At 37.3% G+C, this 19,626-nt stretch overlaps 1 protein-coding gene across 5 annotated transcripts in view; it reads left to right on the top strand.

Moving 5' to 3' along the window:
- LOC133521915 (caskin-2) overlaps positions 1 to 19,626 on the top strand; it is a 439,796-nt gene that overhangs the window by 265,465 nt on the left and 154,705 nt on the right. For 2 of the 5 annotated variants that reach the window (XM_061857039.1, XM_061857038.1), the window contains exon 2: positions 5,359 to 5,910. The exons of the other annotated variants lie outside the window; for them this stretch is intronic. In XM_061857039.1, the coding sequence (XP_061713023.1) occupies positions 5,382 to 5,910 (529 nt within the window). In that variant the 5' untranslated portion in view covers positions 5,359 to 5,381. The remainder of the gene's footprint in view (positions 1 to 5,358; positions 5,911 to 19,626) is intronic. 5 annotated transcript variants of the gene reach the window in all.

Genomic DNA, 19,626 nt, shown 5'->3' with positions numbered 1-19,626 from the left:
TCACGGTCGCCAAAATTTTGGCTAGTCCTGCTGTTAAATAAGTAACTTTGTTGCAAAATTAACTTTAAATACCTATATGTGTGCTAACTCAGAGTACGTTCTAGGGAGTTGATATCAATTAAAGATCTCGGTATATATTTATACATTTATATGTACATTGAATATGCTCTATTACTATAAAGAGATTCCATATCATGTCTGATATCGAGACGCTTAAGATAATAAACGTCACTTTAGTATTCGTGTGCCCGAGATACGTATATAACTATTATACGAGTAGGAAATACCAGCCCACGTAGCCAACGTGCCAATCGTTAGTGCTCCGTATTAGTGCGACAGTGACAGTTGCGTTTCGTTCGCTACGGAGCGTTAACGATTGGCACGTTGGCTACGCGGGCTGGCTTCACAAAATCCTTTTTAATATGGTAGGAGTATTGTGTGATAACGTTTGAAACCTTAAAGAAGTAATGCATTTTCATGTTATCAGTAACCTATAAATAATGATTAATAGTTAAAGTATATGGCATTTTTTATCGTTTCTCTTTCTCTGAAATAACTATCAAGGTCAAAGCCGACAACTCGATATAACTATTACTTATTGTGCAATATGTACCTACGAGGAATGTGTGTTTGTTCATTATATTCAACTGGTCTCCGCCGGCGGCTTCCTTCGTCCACGTAGAAGCAGTATGTGGCAGTTGTAATATTCAACTCTATTGTTATATGACATGCAGTAAAGGATAAAAACTGTTAACTAAATGTTCATCTCCTTGCAAATGAATTTAAAAATAATGGCTTAGTAAGCTTTACAACATTTGAAGAATACATGTTTAAAATTTCATGGTCTTAATCAACGAATATCTGTTTTTTTAGATCTTTAGACAGAAAAATAAGTCCTTAATAAAACAGCATATTTAGTAGAATAAGCACCTACGGTTTGCAATTGACATTATACAAGGTTTTACGAAAATAGTGTTACGTTAGTAGTTACGTTAAAAAGCATATTCAGTATCGTGTATTGATCAAGAAAAAATAGAAGTAAACATCTTTTGACGCGAATTTTTTTTCTATGGGGCAGGTCGGGTATGTTTGCCAACAATACAAAGGCTAAAAATTTTCACGTCAAAAAATATATTTTTATTTGCCGATGCCGAATATGCCCTTAAACGGATCTCCACTATTTTCGTTACATACTGTATTATTGACAGTTCTGTGATGCAACTACGGTTTGATTAATGGTTACTCGTTTAATCACCATAATTTTTGATTTCCCAATACTCCCAAGTATTGATTTCCTAATACTCTCAATACATTTTTCACTACCTGTAGAACCAAATCCTAACTAAACCTTGAAAATCTATTAAGTCCTCATTATGAATATCTGGAGCTCGGAAGTTTCCCAACTTGTTTACATAACCGCAGCCATTATGGCTGGAAAAAGCTGGGGCGCTAATTTTACGCACGAGCGTAAGGCAAAAACTAGCCCTTCATTATAAAGGGCCTGCGAGCGAAACGAGTGTTTTTCTCTGCACAAGAGACGCTATGGCTAAGATATTTATATCAATATTGAGTGAACTTATTTGTGGCTTACGGAAACGTTGAATTTAAAATTTAACTTTACTTAAAACCTGTCAAAGAATAAGGCGCCCAGTTCAAAATACAATAAGCTGGAGGTAATTGTATTCGAACTGTGAGTCTTGGATTTTAAACGTCAAGTCACCGACATTAAGCGTTTCGGTTATAGTCTGTTCTTAAAATTAGTCTAGTATGAATCAAAGTCAAAGTCAATATATTCTTTATTCATATAGACCTAGCAACAAGCACTTTTAGAATCTAGATATTGTCCATTAGGATCTTCTTGACCCATTTCATTGAAACTGTGGGAAGCATGAATTAACCAATAAAGAGTTTTCAATCATTTGCAAATCGCACTTTGCAGAAAGACTTATTAGCAAAACAAACGTAAGCAACACACTTTATGACCAGTCTCTTACATTGAATACGAAAGCAACTGAAAGTACGTTGTAAAGTAAAACCGACATTCATCCCGTAAACAAAACTTGAATTTCACCTTGAATAAATGCCATCTTAATATAGGAATATCAAATTTCCGGCCTGCAACGTTTGACATTATTTTAAATTAAAACAAGACATTTTAGAAAGTAACGAAACGGACGCCAAATTTAATTGTACAAAAACGCTTGCGGGCGTAAATTTTCACTCGGCGGCGCTTTTTGTTGTACGCGTCACTCTAGCCAGAGACAAATGCGTAACAAAACGCTGCGGGTAACAATGTTGTTGGCTAAATTAATCGTGTGAACCAGCCCGTTGTAAAGTAACGATCTGTTACAACTTTTTAGTGTTAATATGGTATATTGCCAATTGTTGTATGTAATGGTTTCATTTTTATGACATTTTTGCATGATAAAAAAACATTTGGGATTAACGTAGGCGTCCTCTATGTTTATTTCTAAAACGTTTTAACGTTATGGGTGTGGTTTCTACTTGGATGTTGGCTATGTAGATTTTCTTATTCTTCTTGTATCGATGGTTTCAGACTGTGCTGGACCTTTTGGTTTTAAAGGAAGGAAAAGGAAGGGTTTATGCCGGACCTTTGCGTTAAGCTCCGCTACCTTTCGGTAGCGGAGCTTAACGCCTTGTTGTCTGTCGCATCTCGCAAATCTGTTCCGATTTTTAAAAAAAGCAAGTGTCAGTTTCGTCACAAGGAACATAAGGAAACAGGTACAATAATACCACAACGCATTCACTTTAATTGTCCAGCAATAGAGCAATGTTCTCGAAATTCTGAGCAGATAAGACGAGCCCGCGGATGCCGCTAACTGGCAGGATACAGTTCCTAATTCGATAATTGTTTGAAATCCGTTGCGACGGCTAATGGCTCCACGTTGCACAATGTCCAACGGTTACAGTAGAGCGGAGATGAATGTAACGTGTAGGAATTTTGGGAAATGGGCTATTTTGGTTGTTGCTATCTAATGAGTGAATGGATTGAGATTTGTAATTTGAAATATCTGAGATGTTTTATCAGAAGATTTGAAAAAGTTTTATAATTTATGCCATTTTTATCTGCGAAAGCCTTATCATTTTAAGGGGCCCACTCGTTCGCCGAACGATTCCGCCGGCCCGACAGTTATTCGTTATTGTCAGCTTTTGCGAATAACAGACAGGATTACTTGACTGATATCGTCTGACGAACTGGTAATCAGTGGGCCCCTTTAGGTGACAATAAGGACAAGATATTTCTATATTTTGCACCTAATCTTATCCTCTATTACTAGGTACTATACCAAAACCCACCAAAATAAATGCGATTTTGATTTGACTATAAAAATACTCAGAATACAAAGCGATGAAAGTCCGTTTTTAAGCTTCTGGGCTAGGTAGAGGATAAATAAAATTGTGCTGCCTAGAATAAGACAATGTGTGAGAAAAATCTTTCTGAAATAACGCCAAACGAATAGAACTACATATTTACCCCCTTATTCATCATCGTTTGTCACTTTCCGACGTATTGGTATGATGGGAAGGCACAAACGATGATCAGCGGCATCGTAACTTTAGTACACGTTTATGAATAAGGGGGTTAGTGATTATAACGGGTCTAACGCGTTATAAATTCCTTATAATTTTTACCTTATCCGATGTTTCAGCTGGGATTCACGCCCTGTAGTCACGGATGACGTCCTAACAAAATGTCAACGGAGATAAGGGTGAACAAAACTACCCGAAATTAGTTCGTTCCGTTCTAATCACTAAATAGAACATGTGTACAAAACGCGAAAGTTTTAAGTGTTATTTGGAAGGAACAGACCTACTGTAGAATTTCTTGATTGTGGGATCGGTTCGAGGCAGAAGTTACAATAGCTATAGTTAAAAGCATGTCGATGGTTAGCTACTGCATCGAGTGCCACTACAGACTAACTACTCCTAAGGAATATTAGCTGAGTGTCTTGGCTGTTGTTAACTAGTTATGTTGTTGCCTCTTTTGTTTTCGAACTCTTTCCATTTCATCCTTGTGTTTAGCTTAGCTGCCCCCTTAACCCTGCCGGTTATACGGTTAATCTCTCAGTGCAACGTTCGTGTGGAACTGTGGAACGAACTGTCGCCCGCAGTATTTCCGAACCGATACGACCTTCAAACCTTCAAGATATGAGCGTATTGCGTACTCATCGTCCCGTCTGACCCAGCCCCTGTGGTGTTGCAGGTTCCAATTCACAACGGTAATTACATCAAGCATCTTTATTGGTGAACTTATTTTTATGTAAACTGCCGTTGACGTCACTGAACTAGGCCTTGTGGGTCTTAGTAGATTTTCCTTCGTCGTTGATATAATAAGGTGCGAACCAACGGCCTCCGTTTTATTTATTGACTGGTTTGTATTAATATCGGTAATTGATATTATGACTCCTTTTATGATGAAGGTATCCAATAAAGCTTTTAAGAGAAATTGATAATTATAATTGAACATTAAACGGAAAATTATGAGCGTATTAAATTATTACTCTCTCTGCGACATACTTCATCGTACAGAGAATTTTCGCATTAGGGCCTTTTCAGACAAGCGTTTTTGACAAGAGTGATATTGCTCTTATAACTCGCTTTTCAAACAAGCCTTACGTGAATAAAATGTTCCACAGAACAAAACAGTATCGTATTCAAAATAAAATGGCATTCAAAACAAATTAAATATCATTTGTAGGCAGTCGCGATGGCGAGCGATAGCGACGGCGGTCGCATTGTTTCGTCGTAAAGCTCAGTGGAAAATTCTGAAAAATGTGGCGTGACATCGCTAGATTTGTTAAAAAAAAATGCCACTATCTGCGGTCTTTGTTGGGCATGTAAACAATTTTTATTACGATGTTACACAGAAGTTAGACAAGTTACGGTATCGCCGAACGTGGCTCGCGCACGCAATCTACAAATATTCATGTCCACAATCATATCCGATAAGGCTGGCCGGTTCACAAAGTACACGTCAACCAGTATAACTCTGGCATATAATTACGCGTACTTCTTGAAGTTTTGAGGTAAAATATACTAAACAAAATCTCAATACGTTATGTGAAAAGAGCGCTAGGAAATAAACATCACGACTCCATGAGAAAGCAGCCAAGCCAAGGCCACAGGAAATTAACACTTTTCCTTTAATTAATACACACATAAACATGTTTTATTCACTCTAAGGGGCCATTTGAATTAATCAACGGAACAGGATCCTCGATAAGCAGAAACTACGAACCTCGAATGTTGAAATGAAATGTGCGTCTTGGAAAACAAAGGATCTGAATATCCAGTGTTAGATGATTATTGACTAAACATTTATTATTCTCTCGTCAGGTTCAAGATAATTAGAGTTCAGAATGACCATAGACAGAGCTGGCAGACCGCCTGCGCCGCGGCGGGCCTCCTCAACCTACAGAAGCTACGATGAACTCGGGATCATTGACAGAGGAAGACCACTACGATATCGCCACGGTGGCATAGAAGACCTCACAGGCTTGGAGTCTAGAACCTACAGAACATACAACGCACAGGACTTCGATGACATCACTGTAATCAGCTCCGAAGAGGTCCCAAAACCTAAAAGGAAAACAATGGAAGGGTTCGCAAACGGTTTCAGAAGAACGTTTTCCGTGCGAAGCAGAAGAGAGGAACCTGAAGGGATTCCAATGGACACTTTTAGTACTCATGAGGATAATTTTGCTACAGTCAGAGGTGCGCCTTTCGGAAGGCGTCGCTCTTTGTCACGTGATAGAGGAAGCTCATTACTTGCCAGGAGTTCTTCGGAAGGGGATGTCAGGCCAGTGCCTGCTCGGGCGCCAGCGCCAGCGCCCCGTCTCCACCGCTGTCTCCGCGCACTCGGCGGTAGCTGGAAGAACCTTTTACTACGTGAGTCAAGACATAATCACCCCTGAGTGTCATTTAACAAGTTAATCATCCCTTAAACTCGGGCCATGCGTTCTAACCTTTGGAAATCCGGTTGCTTCTCATTATTCTGTTATTTAGAGGCAGTTACGTTTACAACTCTAGGCTGTCGGACTTAATTATTGGGCGACGGGAACAAATGACCAGGGGTCATTCTAAAAGCTTACCAAGTGCCGGCGAGTGAAACTCTCGAAAAAACCAACTTAAGTGAATTCTCTGATTACGCATAGTTTACATGGATCTAGCGATCACGTTAGATTGGTTATCCAAGTAAGACTCACCAGTCCTTGGTAAATAACGGGTAAGTTTACACAAAGCTGATTAACCGCACAGCTTAACAGAATTAAAACGCTTTCTTTTATGTAAATTAACCAATTGTTTGTGGACGATATATTTACCGAGTAAATGCTCGCAGCTTAAAGCACCTATTAATTTTGTTTAATTTTGAGCGGAATCGATGGGTTACATTATCATTTAATCGTTTGCATTAATCATATCGTTCACTTGATACTGTTATAAATTACAGAATATATTTCATGAGCTAAATCATGACATGCGTGCTAATTGGGAATATTGAATTTATATTGTTGGCACTAGAGAGTTGACATAAATAAATGTATCGTATTAAATTCTGAACTATTTTTGGTCATGATCTCATAGTTGAGAAACTTAGTTATCATTTGATAATCTACACTTTGGAGTGTAAGTAATTTGATTTACCCCTTCCGTCTTCTGTCCTAGAAGACTATTTGGACGTTATTTAGGGAATAAGATCATTCTCACAAAAATTTGTCAATACAATTTTAACTTTCCGTGAAAAAGAAATAACATCCTTTTAAATTGCAGTGATTATTAGAGTTGATTAGTGTTTTCTACCTGACATTTTTATAGCCATCATCCAACTAAGTATGTGTGCTATGCACTTACGTAGTCTAGTCTCAACATATTCCATCATCTTTTATAATAGACCATTAGATAATCTTCCTCATGCCATACCTACATGTAACTTTATAAATACATTCAATTGATACTATTTACTTACAAAAATGCAATATCATCATAATTATCATCGGCCCTTAGTTATCTTCCTGCTCTATGTACATAATTACAAACAGCATTCCATTATACCAGGCATGACTCAATCGGAAAGCAAAAACTTAATCATCTTGATTCCTCCTTGACCTACACTACAAGAAGACGCTATGCACACAATCCTACATCTCACCTTAGACATACAATTTCTGCAGTCCATAATAACTTCTACCCAACCGCTTTAGTTAAACAGTCGACCTAGTGTTAATTTTTAGTCTCAGTCATACACGGAAGTTTGTATTGAGTCAAGTGTTGCCATACCAATAATCTAAAGTCTCTCGACAAGTTGATATTGATATACAGTCAGCATCAATAGTAGCAGATGAAACAACGCACCAAAAGTATCTGATATTCCGGATAACTTTTCCAAATATAGATAAATCTCTAAAATGTATGTTCACAAGTATATATTTTACCGTCTTAATTGTTCTACATATGGAACCATAACATTTTGTTAAGCTGTTCAAGAATGGTAGATACTTTTGACACCTTGTTTGATCCGCTACTTTTGATGCTGACTGTACAATTATACACGAGTCATAACATTCAGCCATCCTAATAATGCATACGTCCCGGCGGCACACATTCCCGTGCGGAATTCTAACATATTTAGCAAGTTTACAGAATGTAGGTACCTATAATTATCATTAGTATATCTGTGTTCAGTTCACTGGAGTCAGCAAACTTTCATCCTTGAACTCTATATGGACCCTAGATTGCTATTATCATACAAATGGGCTAACACCACCTCCGATTACCCCGTATTATGAACCTGCCTCCGAATAAAACGTTTAATTACGAAACCTCGCCACTCTTTTAGCCTAGGTATTACAATTTCGACTTTATCTCATTGTAAGAGAGATGGCAATTCAAATAAAAAGGAAAGCGTTATAAGAATTAAAGGAAGTGGAAGCTGCATGTATGCTTAACGACTACGCACATTAATGCTACCTGGTGTTAACACCAGGTAGCATTAATGTGCGTAGTCGTACTAAAATCTTGCGCAAAAACTTACTTAACGTTAACGTTAAGTAAGTTTTTGCGCAAGATTTTAGTAATGGAACATTTCGCATATTGACGTCGGTGATGACATCTTAGTTTTATGGTGTTATAATTACATCATGTTGGATTCAGTCGATATTAAGAGACACTATACGTTAGAGTGAGATAATCTAACACAATCCTTTAATCGTTTCACAGCTCAACCGTATAATAGCATGATGCATGATTATGAAATTTATGTTAGTTTAATTGTTTTTCGGCGTTAAAAAATCCGCCGCAATACATGTTGACAGATACTTATATAAGCTTTATCGACAACAATAAATGATATAGTTAAATTCGGCCTTCGCCGCAAAACCTCATTTTAAGTACAAGTATAGCTACTAACCCACCTTACTCAAAACTACCGGACTACGAACCATTGTCGACAATGTTAACTTGACCATTCGTGGACCTTAATACAACGTCATAAGGCTTACAAACGGTCATTGAATAGTGTTACTGTAACATATACGGATGAAATGGCGAGCCTCACTAATGGCCTCATGGAATATATCCACTAATATGACCTAATATTCTCATGCCGCCCTGAAAATTATAGCGCTAATATTCCCCTACGGTCTTCTGAAAATATAATATCTTAGCATGTTGCTTTTCTTTTACTGATTCTATTTTGTTATGGCAAATTACGGCTAATAAATACATTCTCGGGAAATATTCTTCATCAAAAACAATACTCGATTCTAAATTATATTACCTTCTCTAATCCATTAAGAATCGTGATTTTATCGATAGCCAGTGTAGCCCAATCAAAGCAATAAATTACATGTGTTCGTTTTTAACGGAACAAAAATCGTTCAAGACTTAAATATCAACAACAAAGCATTTGAATACCTACCATATAAACACCTATAATAATACAGGAATTTCACCCTTACAAACTACAAAGGCGAGTGAACTCGTTAAGAAAATTGCCCCTTTTAATTTTCCGTTACACCGCACTCGATAGTTCGAACTTCGAACGCTAATGGTGCTGGCACTCTGTAAACTTCGAAATAGAAGTGGTTTTAAAAAGAAACTGGGCTAGTGGTCTACCCTACTGGGAGGCTTAGACCACTAGTTGAAGTAATAGAATCCTTGCACGATGCGACGGTTGAAACGGTTCTATTGTAAAAACGTTATTTTTAATTACTTTGGTTATTGGACTTGAAGGATTATAAAGAGGATATCATGGTCTACCGAAGTGATGTGTGATTAAACTGCGAGGCAGATAATGAGAATCCTTCTTTGTTACGGTTAAGGTATATACATATATATACTTTTTTTTTCTAAATCGCGACCGAACTTAAACTAGAGACCAGTAATTCTGTGGGGCCTGGAATGTGATATTTTGCGGTATGGTATTAATAGTAACTAAATGTTAACAAAGCCATTATTTTTAGAGTCAGGCATTACTTTGCGGTAATCCATATTTATAAAAATATCGTCTAGATCCTGTATGTATTGCAGTGAAGGGCCATATACTTATTTAATTAAATGTATCACAACACAACTTAATCCACGCTTGAAGAAACAGTGACTCATACAATTCGTATTAGAGTAGAAAGAGTAGGGTGCATTAAATCTATTCAACATCTATGTTTATCTAACACGTATCAACACATCAATTATACATGAGCATACTAACAACACTGCTCTTTTACACACGTAACAAAAGTCAAGCATTCGGCACATGGCCGGGAAATAATACATTGCCGAGGGGTGTTTTGGGCATCGCCTGAGGCTACTCTTAGCGAAATTGGTTTTGAGCTTCGCTTTGACGTTTGAATGTTTGATGACTTTTTTTAATGTTCGAAATTCGGGTGACCTAAAATATGTTACCTTTAAGTTTTTATGTTAATAGCGATTGTAATAATTTTACGCTAATTGGTAATGTTTTTCCTTATGCTATGCCTTCGTCACACATTAATACTAATAGGTATCAACTTATTTTTAAATAGTCGATATATAAAAATTTGGCCGGACCAAGCAATGACAAAGTGTGGCCATGTCATCTCATCATTGATGTCAAATTTCAATGAAAATATGACGTTTATAATGAAACGCCCTCACTTTGTTCAATTCACATTGGTGCAAAGTTAGGTCAGATGGACTGTAAAGGTTTTGGTGATGCAGTGCAGTCTTTAATTTTGCCAATTTCATATTTTTTAATATTTAAGTCAATATTTATGCGTTATTGAGAGAAAGAGAACTGTTATTTAACACCACAAATATTATTGGTAGGTACATTCGAAGTCAATATTGCATTTCCGATTCCCGTGCTCTTTATTCAGACAAAAACCAGTTCATTAATAAAATAACGCAGAAAGTGCTTCATTACCGGACGTCACAGTTGATTTACATTGCTGGATCGTGAATTTTGCCATTAAATGTTGCGACTGCATTTAATCTTGGCTATTGTGATGATTAAGTGATTATTAAACATCCGAGTTGATTTACTGTTGCAATGTATTAACGTTTACCTAGAAATGGTGAAATAACAGTTTAGTGGATTGAGATGGATTTGTCCTTGAGTAATAGTTGTAGTTCCTAGTAGTGTTGGTTAAGACACGACTGTGTTTTTCAAATTAAAAAAAATCAAAATGCATTCATGGATAAGTTAGGTACAGCCAAGGTACTAAATATCGACACGGACAAAGAGCCAAAAATATGTATACACTACTTTAATGTATTCGGCAATAAGGTAGTGTATACATACTTTTGGCACTTTGTCCGTGTCGATATTTAATACCTAGACTATACTACACCCATACACACACCTTGCCATAACGTCCATAACGCTTATTTTCTTACTATTAATCCTCACACAACGTATATATCGTGTTTTTGTATGGGAATTTGTAATCTCTTATTTTCATTTATTTTTATTTTCGAAAATTTCAATTAAATACTATGGCGAAAATTTCAATTGAGTATTTCCTACCTACTTATTACGGTTAATGAGATACAGACGGACACTGGACAGACAGACTTGGCAATCTTCGAAACCCTGAAATCGAACTAATACCTATTTCTATCTTCGTTTGTTTTGTACGTGCCGTGCTAAGCAAGTCGAAATAAAAATTCACAAAGCTTATGTATACCCACCATCCCAGTATAGACGACTAGTAAAACTATTGCGTATGTGTGACGTTCCACTGGTAAAGGTACCTTATAGCGCTTGGCGCTTACGCTGTTTTTTACCATGCTCCTATACTAATGTAGTGCTACGTGACGTAAACGCCAACTGTCATAAGGTACCTTTACACGCAGAACGTCTCATATTTGCTTCGATTCTATGGGTCATATTATACTAGGAACTCGTACACAGACGAGAATAAAGTTTAATTGAATAGTGTGTATGACCCCCAGCGCCATGTTAGTTATTATTGAAACATGATAACGCCCAATGAAATGCAATTGGTTTCGCGAGACTAGCTTAATCAAGATTGGCTTGAAAAAGAAAGTATTTGAAAGGTAGAATGCCTATGTCTGGCCTGGAGTTTCTTGTAGTGTTTTTTTCCGAAAAATACACTAATTCCTTACAAACAAAACCTACTTTTATTTAAGTATCCTTTTAAAAAATAACTTTCTTAAGGTTCGTGAAAGAAGATTTGTCTCATTCTGTTTGTTACCTGCAAATGACAGATATGGTTAAACCTATGTCAGTTAACCTGTATCAATTGTTAACTGACAGATGCTTATGGGCCTTTTTTTAGTTGTACACTTCACGTTTCTTTCAATTTTGGGATGTTTTTATGTTATTTCTACTCAGGACCATGAGCTCTTTCGTTCTTGATTTTGTCTTGTTTTTAAAATTAAACGAAACACAGCTAATGCAACTCTGTTCCAATGGAACATGATTTAAATTATGAATGTAGACAGTAAGCGTTAGAAGGTTAAGAAGCTTCTAAAATGTAAATTTTTATAATATTTAAAGAGCGGTGCAAAATAGCATACAAAGTTAACTGTACAATATTATACTCGTTTACACAACAAAACGAGGTTAGTTACGTCATAACGCACTGCCATTTTATTTTAACTGACCATTGTCTCCCGATGTTTATCGCCACCCTACTTTTATGCTGCTTTTCTCACACCAAAAGGACTTATGGCAATAAGAAATTGTGGTCATATAGTTCCTATTGGTCAAAGAATACAATGGGTGCTTTCCCGTAAAAAGGAACGTAAGGATAATTGGCGCTTACGTTAAAAAGCTTCGTATTTATATTTGAGCTTTGTCAATATTGTCGTAAGCGCCAAACGCCCTGCGGTATCTCTTTAAACGAATCTACACATACAATATCTCTGTCGATATATCACACCGAAACGGTTGCATTGTCCACATATAATTTAATATAATTGACACTTACTCCCGTTATGATTATTGAATTATTGAGGATTATGGTTTCGAAAGTGCCGTAAATCGTTTCTGCGGTTAAATTGAACTGAGTTGATATTAATGGTGATTCAAATTTCATACTTTTGCGAAAAGGTTACATCATTTATTTACAACATTACTGTGACTTGTCTTGACTTATTTGGAAATGTTATGAGGAGTATAACAGTGAGTAGACGATTTTGAACCAAACACACTTATTTATGTATACTATTTATATTTTTTTCGTTGAATTACTTTTACATGTTATTTTATATGCAAAAGAGGGTTTCTATTAATTTCTGCATTTGTTTATTTATCTTTGTTATATGTATACGCCTATAAACGTCCTAAACCAAAACAGGCTTTTCCTACGCATAACGCAAGGATTGGACCATAAGTAAGTACTTACCTAAATATTCATGTACATCTTTGATTTTCTCGCATATATGTATGCATAGGCACAGTCAAGGTAATAAATATCGATACAAAAACACGACATATACTATACGTTGTGCGAGGATTAATAGTAAGAAAATAAGCGTTATGGACGGTTATGGCACGGTATGTGTACGGGTGTTGTATTAAATATCGATACGGAAATATGTATACACGACCTTATTGCCTTCATACGCATACATTCAAGTACATGTGTACATATTTTTGGCACTTTATCCGTGTTGATATTTAATACCTTGACTGTACGAAGCTTTCCGGCAGCAACATTATTTGTTACATACAACAGTGTAGCGTTTATTCTTAAATGAATAAGTAAACAAATAAGTCTCATAGCTTGTGGCATTTGTGGTAGATAATATTGCCCGGGTCTTTGTTGACAACTCAACTTTATCCCATTCAAATTCCCACTTTATCCAACTTTTTCTAAAGAGACATTTGAATTCAGAATATCTATTGTCCCTCCGTTTTCCTGTTGTGATTTAGACGCGACAAAATATTCAGACAAACATTTATAAAAAAAGTTAAGCGCTTGCGTTCCCGAGACACAGATATTATACATATATAGTACTGGAGTAGATACCTCACCCACAAATAATTGTTGTATTATATTATTCCAGTTGAATTAAATTTTTGTCAGTAACTATTATTACCTTCTTCCTCCTGCCCTTATCCCATACAATTAATAATACCTCATATTTCTCTCTTGCACCCAAAGATAGTGTAAAGGGCGAATCAACTTTTTTTTGTATCCTTCCTTTCCCGTTGTCCGAAGGACAATACTGGCACCGTTTGTAAGAAGAGATGTTTTATGATTTAAAAACATTCTCAGTGGATGGCCTGTTATAGAAATGGCATAAAACTACCACAAAAATTCATGTTTTATACATTAAAATACCCTAAAATCAGGATTTCAAGAGTCCAAGGAAAAAAAACCGTAACTATGGCAACGCGTGACACTAAAAAGTTGATCCACCCAAAAACACAAAAACCAAGAGTTCAAAAAACTATTTCACCGTGCAAGTGGTTAGGTCATTGGAATTTTACGACGAAACGACTTGTGAGAAAAAACGAGAAGAAACTATATGAAAATTAAAATCCGAAGTCAAAATTGTTTGGCGAATCGTCTAAAATTCCGAAATTCATGTGTAGAATTTCGTGGACTAAAAAATACAATATAAGCCCTATAAAACGGCTTGAGTTTTTTCGAGAGTGGAGTATTTAGAATTACTTAATCTTTTCTGGAACGTTGCTGAACGTCCCGGGCGTTGCCGATTGTCCCCTTTACGGTAGTAAGAGGTGATTTGCATTTAATATATACCTTGGGAGTTTATTTGCTGTAGCGACGCGGACGGTTTAATAGATAAGTAATATTTGCGAGGATGCCGGCGGTCAGGCGTTTGTCATGCTGTCCAATATCTAGAATTAAAGCTTATTGTTACTTTCCTTGTGCTCTGAGGAAATGGCGGCATGAAATAATATTGTTAAAAAACTCAGCGATGATTTTGACTACAATCTATTTCCGATTAAAAGAAAGATGTCATATGTGATGTGAATGTATGACAAGTGGGATGCCTAATAAATTATTACCATACAATATTTCCGTTACCAAAAAATCATATATAACGATACACGTGTTTTTCTAAATTGATAATTAAGATCTTCACTAAAATAACTGCTGCGTTCAGCAGTCCTTACTGTCCTCAGTATAGTGTTGTTTCAACAGCTTCACTGGCGTTTACGCGTTTCTCCGTCTTTAAAAACAAAACCCCGATGTTCACAGTTAATCTTTTGTCGTCGACACGAGGTAAAAAACGCCATTATCCCGCACATGTGCCCTACCTATTGTTTCCTTGGCCCTTTGTGCCCCGTCCCTGTGCCTTACTTCTAAATTGTTTAGAGCTGAGACGTTTGGAGACTTTAGAGCCGAACTCAGTTAAATGTGTTGTTTTGCCTAAAAAAGGGACCTAAGGACATCGGCGCTTACGTTGCGAAGTGGAGCGAATAACGTATGCGCCAACCAAACGTTGTTAAGTACGCTTATACAGAACGACACATATATCATTTACGGCGAAGTTTTGGATTACAGATATGCAATTCAGTCGAAAACAAGGTAAAAAAAGCGCTCAGCATTAGGAATATTTTAATGAAATCACAGTACTATTTCAGCTATTTATTAACAGACTTCAATTTCATGGAAGGAGGAGGTTCTGTATTCGGTTGTGGCAATTTTTTTTTGTATATGCATAGCCTTTGCTTTTGTTAGCAGAGAGGCACGATAGAGATTTTCCATTTGTTCACTAATTCGTTTGACGCAAATTAACATTATTTAAAACGACATGCGATTGTATTTTTTTACAATTAAAGTCATAATTGCCTAAAGTAATTATTGTGGTAAATAAGAAGAACACTTGCGATTTGCGAAGAGTAAAGATTTGCGTTACTCTTGGAACATGCCTACAAATAGATTAACTCACTCAGTACTCTTTATAAAAAAGACATAAATAATGTAAATAATTAAAGTAGGTACTTTAATTATAAAGTTAAAGTGGCGAAGACCGTCTATCATACAAGCTCTTTCGTCGCTTCTAACGCTTACATTTGTGGATGTACACTCCACTTACAGAAAGTCGATGGAGCAGAAGGAGCATTTAATAAATACTCTTCATAGAGAGGAGCAAAGCAAAGCTCTTCCTTTCTGACTGTGTCTGAGCGCAGTACGTGTACAAAAGTTATTGCCCTATTGGTCTTCCCAACCAAACATTTTATATGTGGTCTTCTCCACATTGACCTTAGATCATAAATCAATCGTATGACTGTTCCATTGTTCAAGTCGAAGTCAAAGATTGGCATTAGCCATAAACATCATTCGGTTATTGCATTATTTATTAAATGCTAACTTACGTCTATCTCTTGCCTCTAAATACGTAAATACCTACTTACTACCGTATTGCTGCTTTCCTTACATGGAAACTTGATATCATTTGTTTACCGACCGTTCCCTTCAATGTCGATTCAATGCAGTTAGTAATAAGGTTCTAATTTGTTTAATAAATTATCATTAATCCAAGTTGAGCTACACACGTGCGTGAGATTACAATGGGACTTTTACAACAATTTTGAAAGGGCGTACCTAATTGCCATTTTGTAGGCGTTTACGACATTTTCAAATCCAGAAGCGTCCGTTTGAGTTTCTATAGAAATTGGCGGTAGTATTATTATTATGATTTTGTTCTAAAGGGAGGAAGTCCATTATTTCTCTAATATGTCTTTGAAATTTGATAGAAATGTTAATGCCTTTGTCATTTCAAATGCTTCATTTCATTTATCATTTTTAGCCTATTATAAATTGTGTTTATACTAACGATGTGATTTTCTGTTTCAGGTAAGTTCCACCCGCCTTCTAATTTGAAGACTCGCGAAGTTTAAATTACACAATTAACGTAAGTTACACATTATCTGCATAATACACAATTTTTAAACACACACAAGTAAATTATTAAAAACTAAAGAAAACAAACCTTAAAATAAAATAAAAAACTTAAAAATAAAATTAATTATACGCTTAGCCTAAAATAACCCCCCCTGCATTGCACCTGGCCCAAAGGTCCCCATAATGCCTGCAGCATTCCCCCGATGAACTGCTATGGAGACCTGTTGGACCAAGTACGACCCAGAACGAGGATCACCACCCCTGTCCCGCAAACGCCGGCCTAATTCCCTAAATAATTGGCGGGCTTCCATACCCCACGGCCCCGCGGTCTCTACAGCCACCGGCACAAAGTCGTACGCCGATGCCAGTGTGGAGTATTTAGCGTGTTTCTGCTTAGCAGCAGCCTCTGCCGCTGCACCAGCACGACGCACGGTCTGCCCCAAATGAGATGCAGCGAAGGTGCTCACGCATGTCGCATCCCACAAAAGGCAACGCCCTCTCCGCCACGGCACCAACGTCAGGCCGTCCGGCCTCTTCCCATCCGTGCGGCTGAGACCCGGTGGCTCCAAAACACAGGGCACGTTCGCACAAACCATGGCCCTCCGCACAATCTCATTGATAGAGTGATGCCTCGGAAATCGACCAGCGCATCGCCGACAACTCAGGCCATGATGTCCGTCCTCCGCCACCCATGCCCCGCAGCTACAGCGGTGAGGCTCACATACTTTTGCCCCCAATCTGAGTGCCACAGCTATCCTCAGCGAGTCATTATCTAGCATGGTACCCAGCTGAGGTGAGGGCAAAGCATGGAGCCACGCCCCTGATTCTGGCTCCGCGATGGCTTTGAGACGCGCTAAATCCGCTCCTAAGGCACCAGACACCAACGAACTGTACACGTGCTTACTCCACACGTCGTCCCATTCCCGTTGTACAGCAGGGTTGTGAGGCCGCAGATTGCCCGGGACTGTTACCGACCATCTTGATCATAATTCCCCGTTCACATCTATTTCAGTAGCATTCCAGTACAGTGTTCAAAACAAGTGCTGGACGTGATGATATCGTTGACATTTATTCCGGTAATTTTTATCATCCAGTGAATTTATGGAGACTATTCCCGAAAACAACAATACGTGTTCAATATTTATCGTTTAATCCGGCACTTGATTGGTGGTCTGCACTTTTCCAGTAGCAGTGGATTGGGCGACCTGGAATAAAAAAGTAGAACATCAATCCAGTCATTGAATAGGAATGCTACTGGAATAGATATGAACGGTGCATTACGCTTAATAAAACACTAGTGTCCTCGTATTTCTTTAAAATAGAGATGCCTTTTATCTTAGTGACAAAAGATACCATAAAAAACCTGCTGCCATCTCATATTTTTAATGGTTTCAATGTATGCCTTACAATCAATATTTTGCTTTGTAACCCAGTCTAGGTTTTAATTGTATTTGTTTTCATTACAGTTTTTGTACATTTACGACAGCACTTTGATAAAAAAATATATATAGAAGGACAGGCGGGCAGATGATTGTAAGCTTATACGGAATCATAAAACTATAATTCGAAAGTTCAACTCAGCTCGTGTCACTTCAATCTTATAATATCGTATTGATGTAAAAGCTATTCTAGTCTAGCTTATATAGGTCATTGCTGTCGTATCTGCCATCGCCGATCACCTGACCCCTGATGCCAATCGCATAATTATTGTAAATACTTGTACATGCGGTGTAAGTACATTCTTATCGGCCATCTTATGGTAATGTTAAGATGGCGCCAGATAACCCTTTTTAGTTTAAAAACGTTATAAGTTCATAGATTGAAGATGTTCTTCTAAAATAAAAGGTCTTTTAGTCAGGTGGCGCTTACGCTGAAAAGCATCGCATTCTCAAATCAAGATCGTTGGCAATGGCGTAAGCGTCAGTTGCTATAGGGGCCCTTTTTCCGAGTTAATGTCACATATATTTTATTGTAACTTACGTCGTTGTAGGGCTTAAGACGTCATCATTAAGCCTTATATCGATGTATGTATCAGTGACAGTTAGAAAGTATAGCCGTGTAAACAGATGTTTGTACACGGAAATATATAAATACAAAGTAATAGGTATGTTGCTTCCCTGTTTATACAAATTTTCTCTTTAATCGGATCTAACATTAGGTGTATAGTGCCTTTTCACTTAGAATAATGATTAGACTAACAATAATATCAATAGTAGTGGATGAAATAACGCGCTAAAAGTATCTGCTACCGTGGAATACAATTCCAAATAGGCAAATAGTGATGTATCTCTACAGTTCGCGTTCAAAAGTATCTGGCGCAATCGAATGGTTCTACATATGAAAACATATCTCTTTTCGTTAAGTTAGTAGAAAATGGTACATATTTTTGGGGCATAGTCTGATCCGCTACTTATGATGCTGACTGTACTCAGTAAATTAAAAAAAATACGAAAGCACACAAAGACACTAGATAACGCTTAATCTTGCTCCCTGCTAGATTTCGTCTGAAGAGCACTATTAAGTGGGTAGCCTGATTTGATGATGTCCATGGTTAAAACGTGTGAGATCTGAAGAAGTGAGAAAAATAGAACGGGAAGTTCTTCTTTATGGTCAAAGTAAAAAAAAAAAAATCAAATCATTATTGTCCTGTTTTAGTGAACGGGAAGTTCAATGTTATCATACGCTGGAGATAGACTTGATTATAAGTTAAAACAATTTATAAATAAAAAATCCTTATAATATAACTACGTTTCGTGTTACCTGTATGTGTCATTAACAGTCAGTTTTACACGGGCGAAGACGCGAGGAGATTAGCATGTAAAGGTCTTGGCAGGCGCAGAATGTAGCAATTGACAGAAGGGCCCGAGGCGGGCGCAGAAGACCCTATGTTTATCCGAGTTAACATATGCGAAACATGACAATGTGATGAGCAAATTAAAAAATGGGCAGTGCAAAGCGGACTCGATTCGCTTAAATTTGCGAGGTCTACAGGAAAGACGCGAACGAGTTTGCTAAAAAATGGGTATGACCCACATAACCATAATAAGAACGACGTATTGAACCAATTCCTTTGTCAGTCAAATTAAGCAAGAAAAGCTTGCCAATGAAATCGCTGGTATAAGGGCGCTAGTAGGTCTCATGGGAAAATACTCAAATGTCAGTGTCATAATGACTTGACAGTTTTAGCTATAGTGGCGCCAACTGTCGGGCACACAATAAGCTTCATTAGGCAGCAGTCCCAAAGGGCCACAAGGCTTGCGATTATCGATATTACGAATAA

Source organism: Cydia pomonella, chromosome 10 (genome assembly GCF_033807575.1).
Source record: "Cydia pomonella isolate Wapato2018A chromosome 10, ilCydPomo1, whole genome shotgun sequence".
Classification (NCBI taxonomy): Eukaryota; Metazoa; Arthropoda; class Insecta; order Lepidoptera; family Tortricidae; genus Cydia; species Cydia pomonella.
Note: the sequence above shows the minus strand (reverse complement) of the source record. Positions and strands in the feature narration are given on the sequence as shown.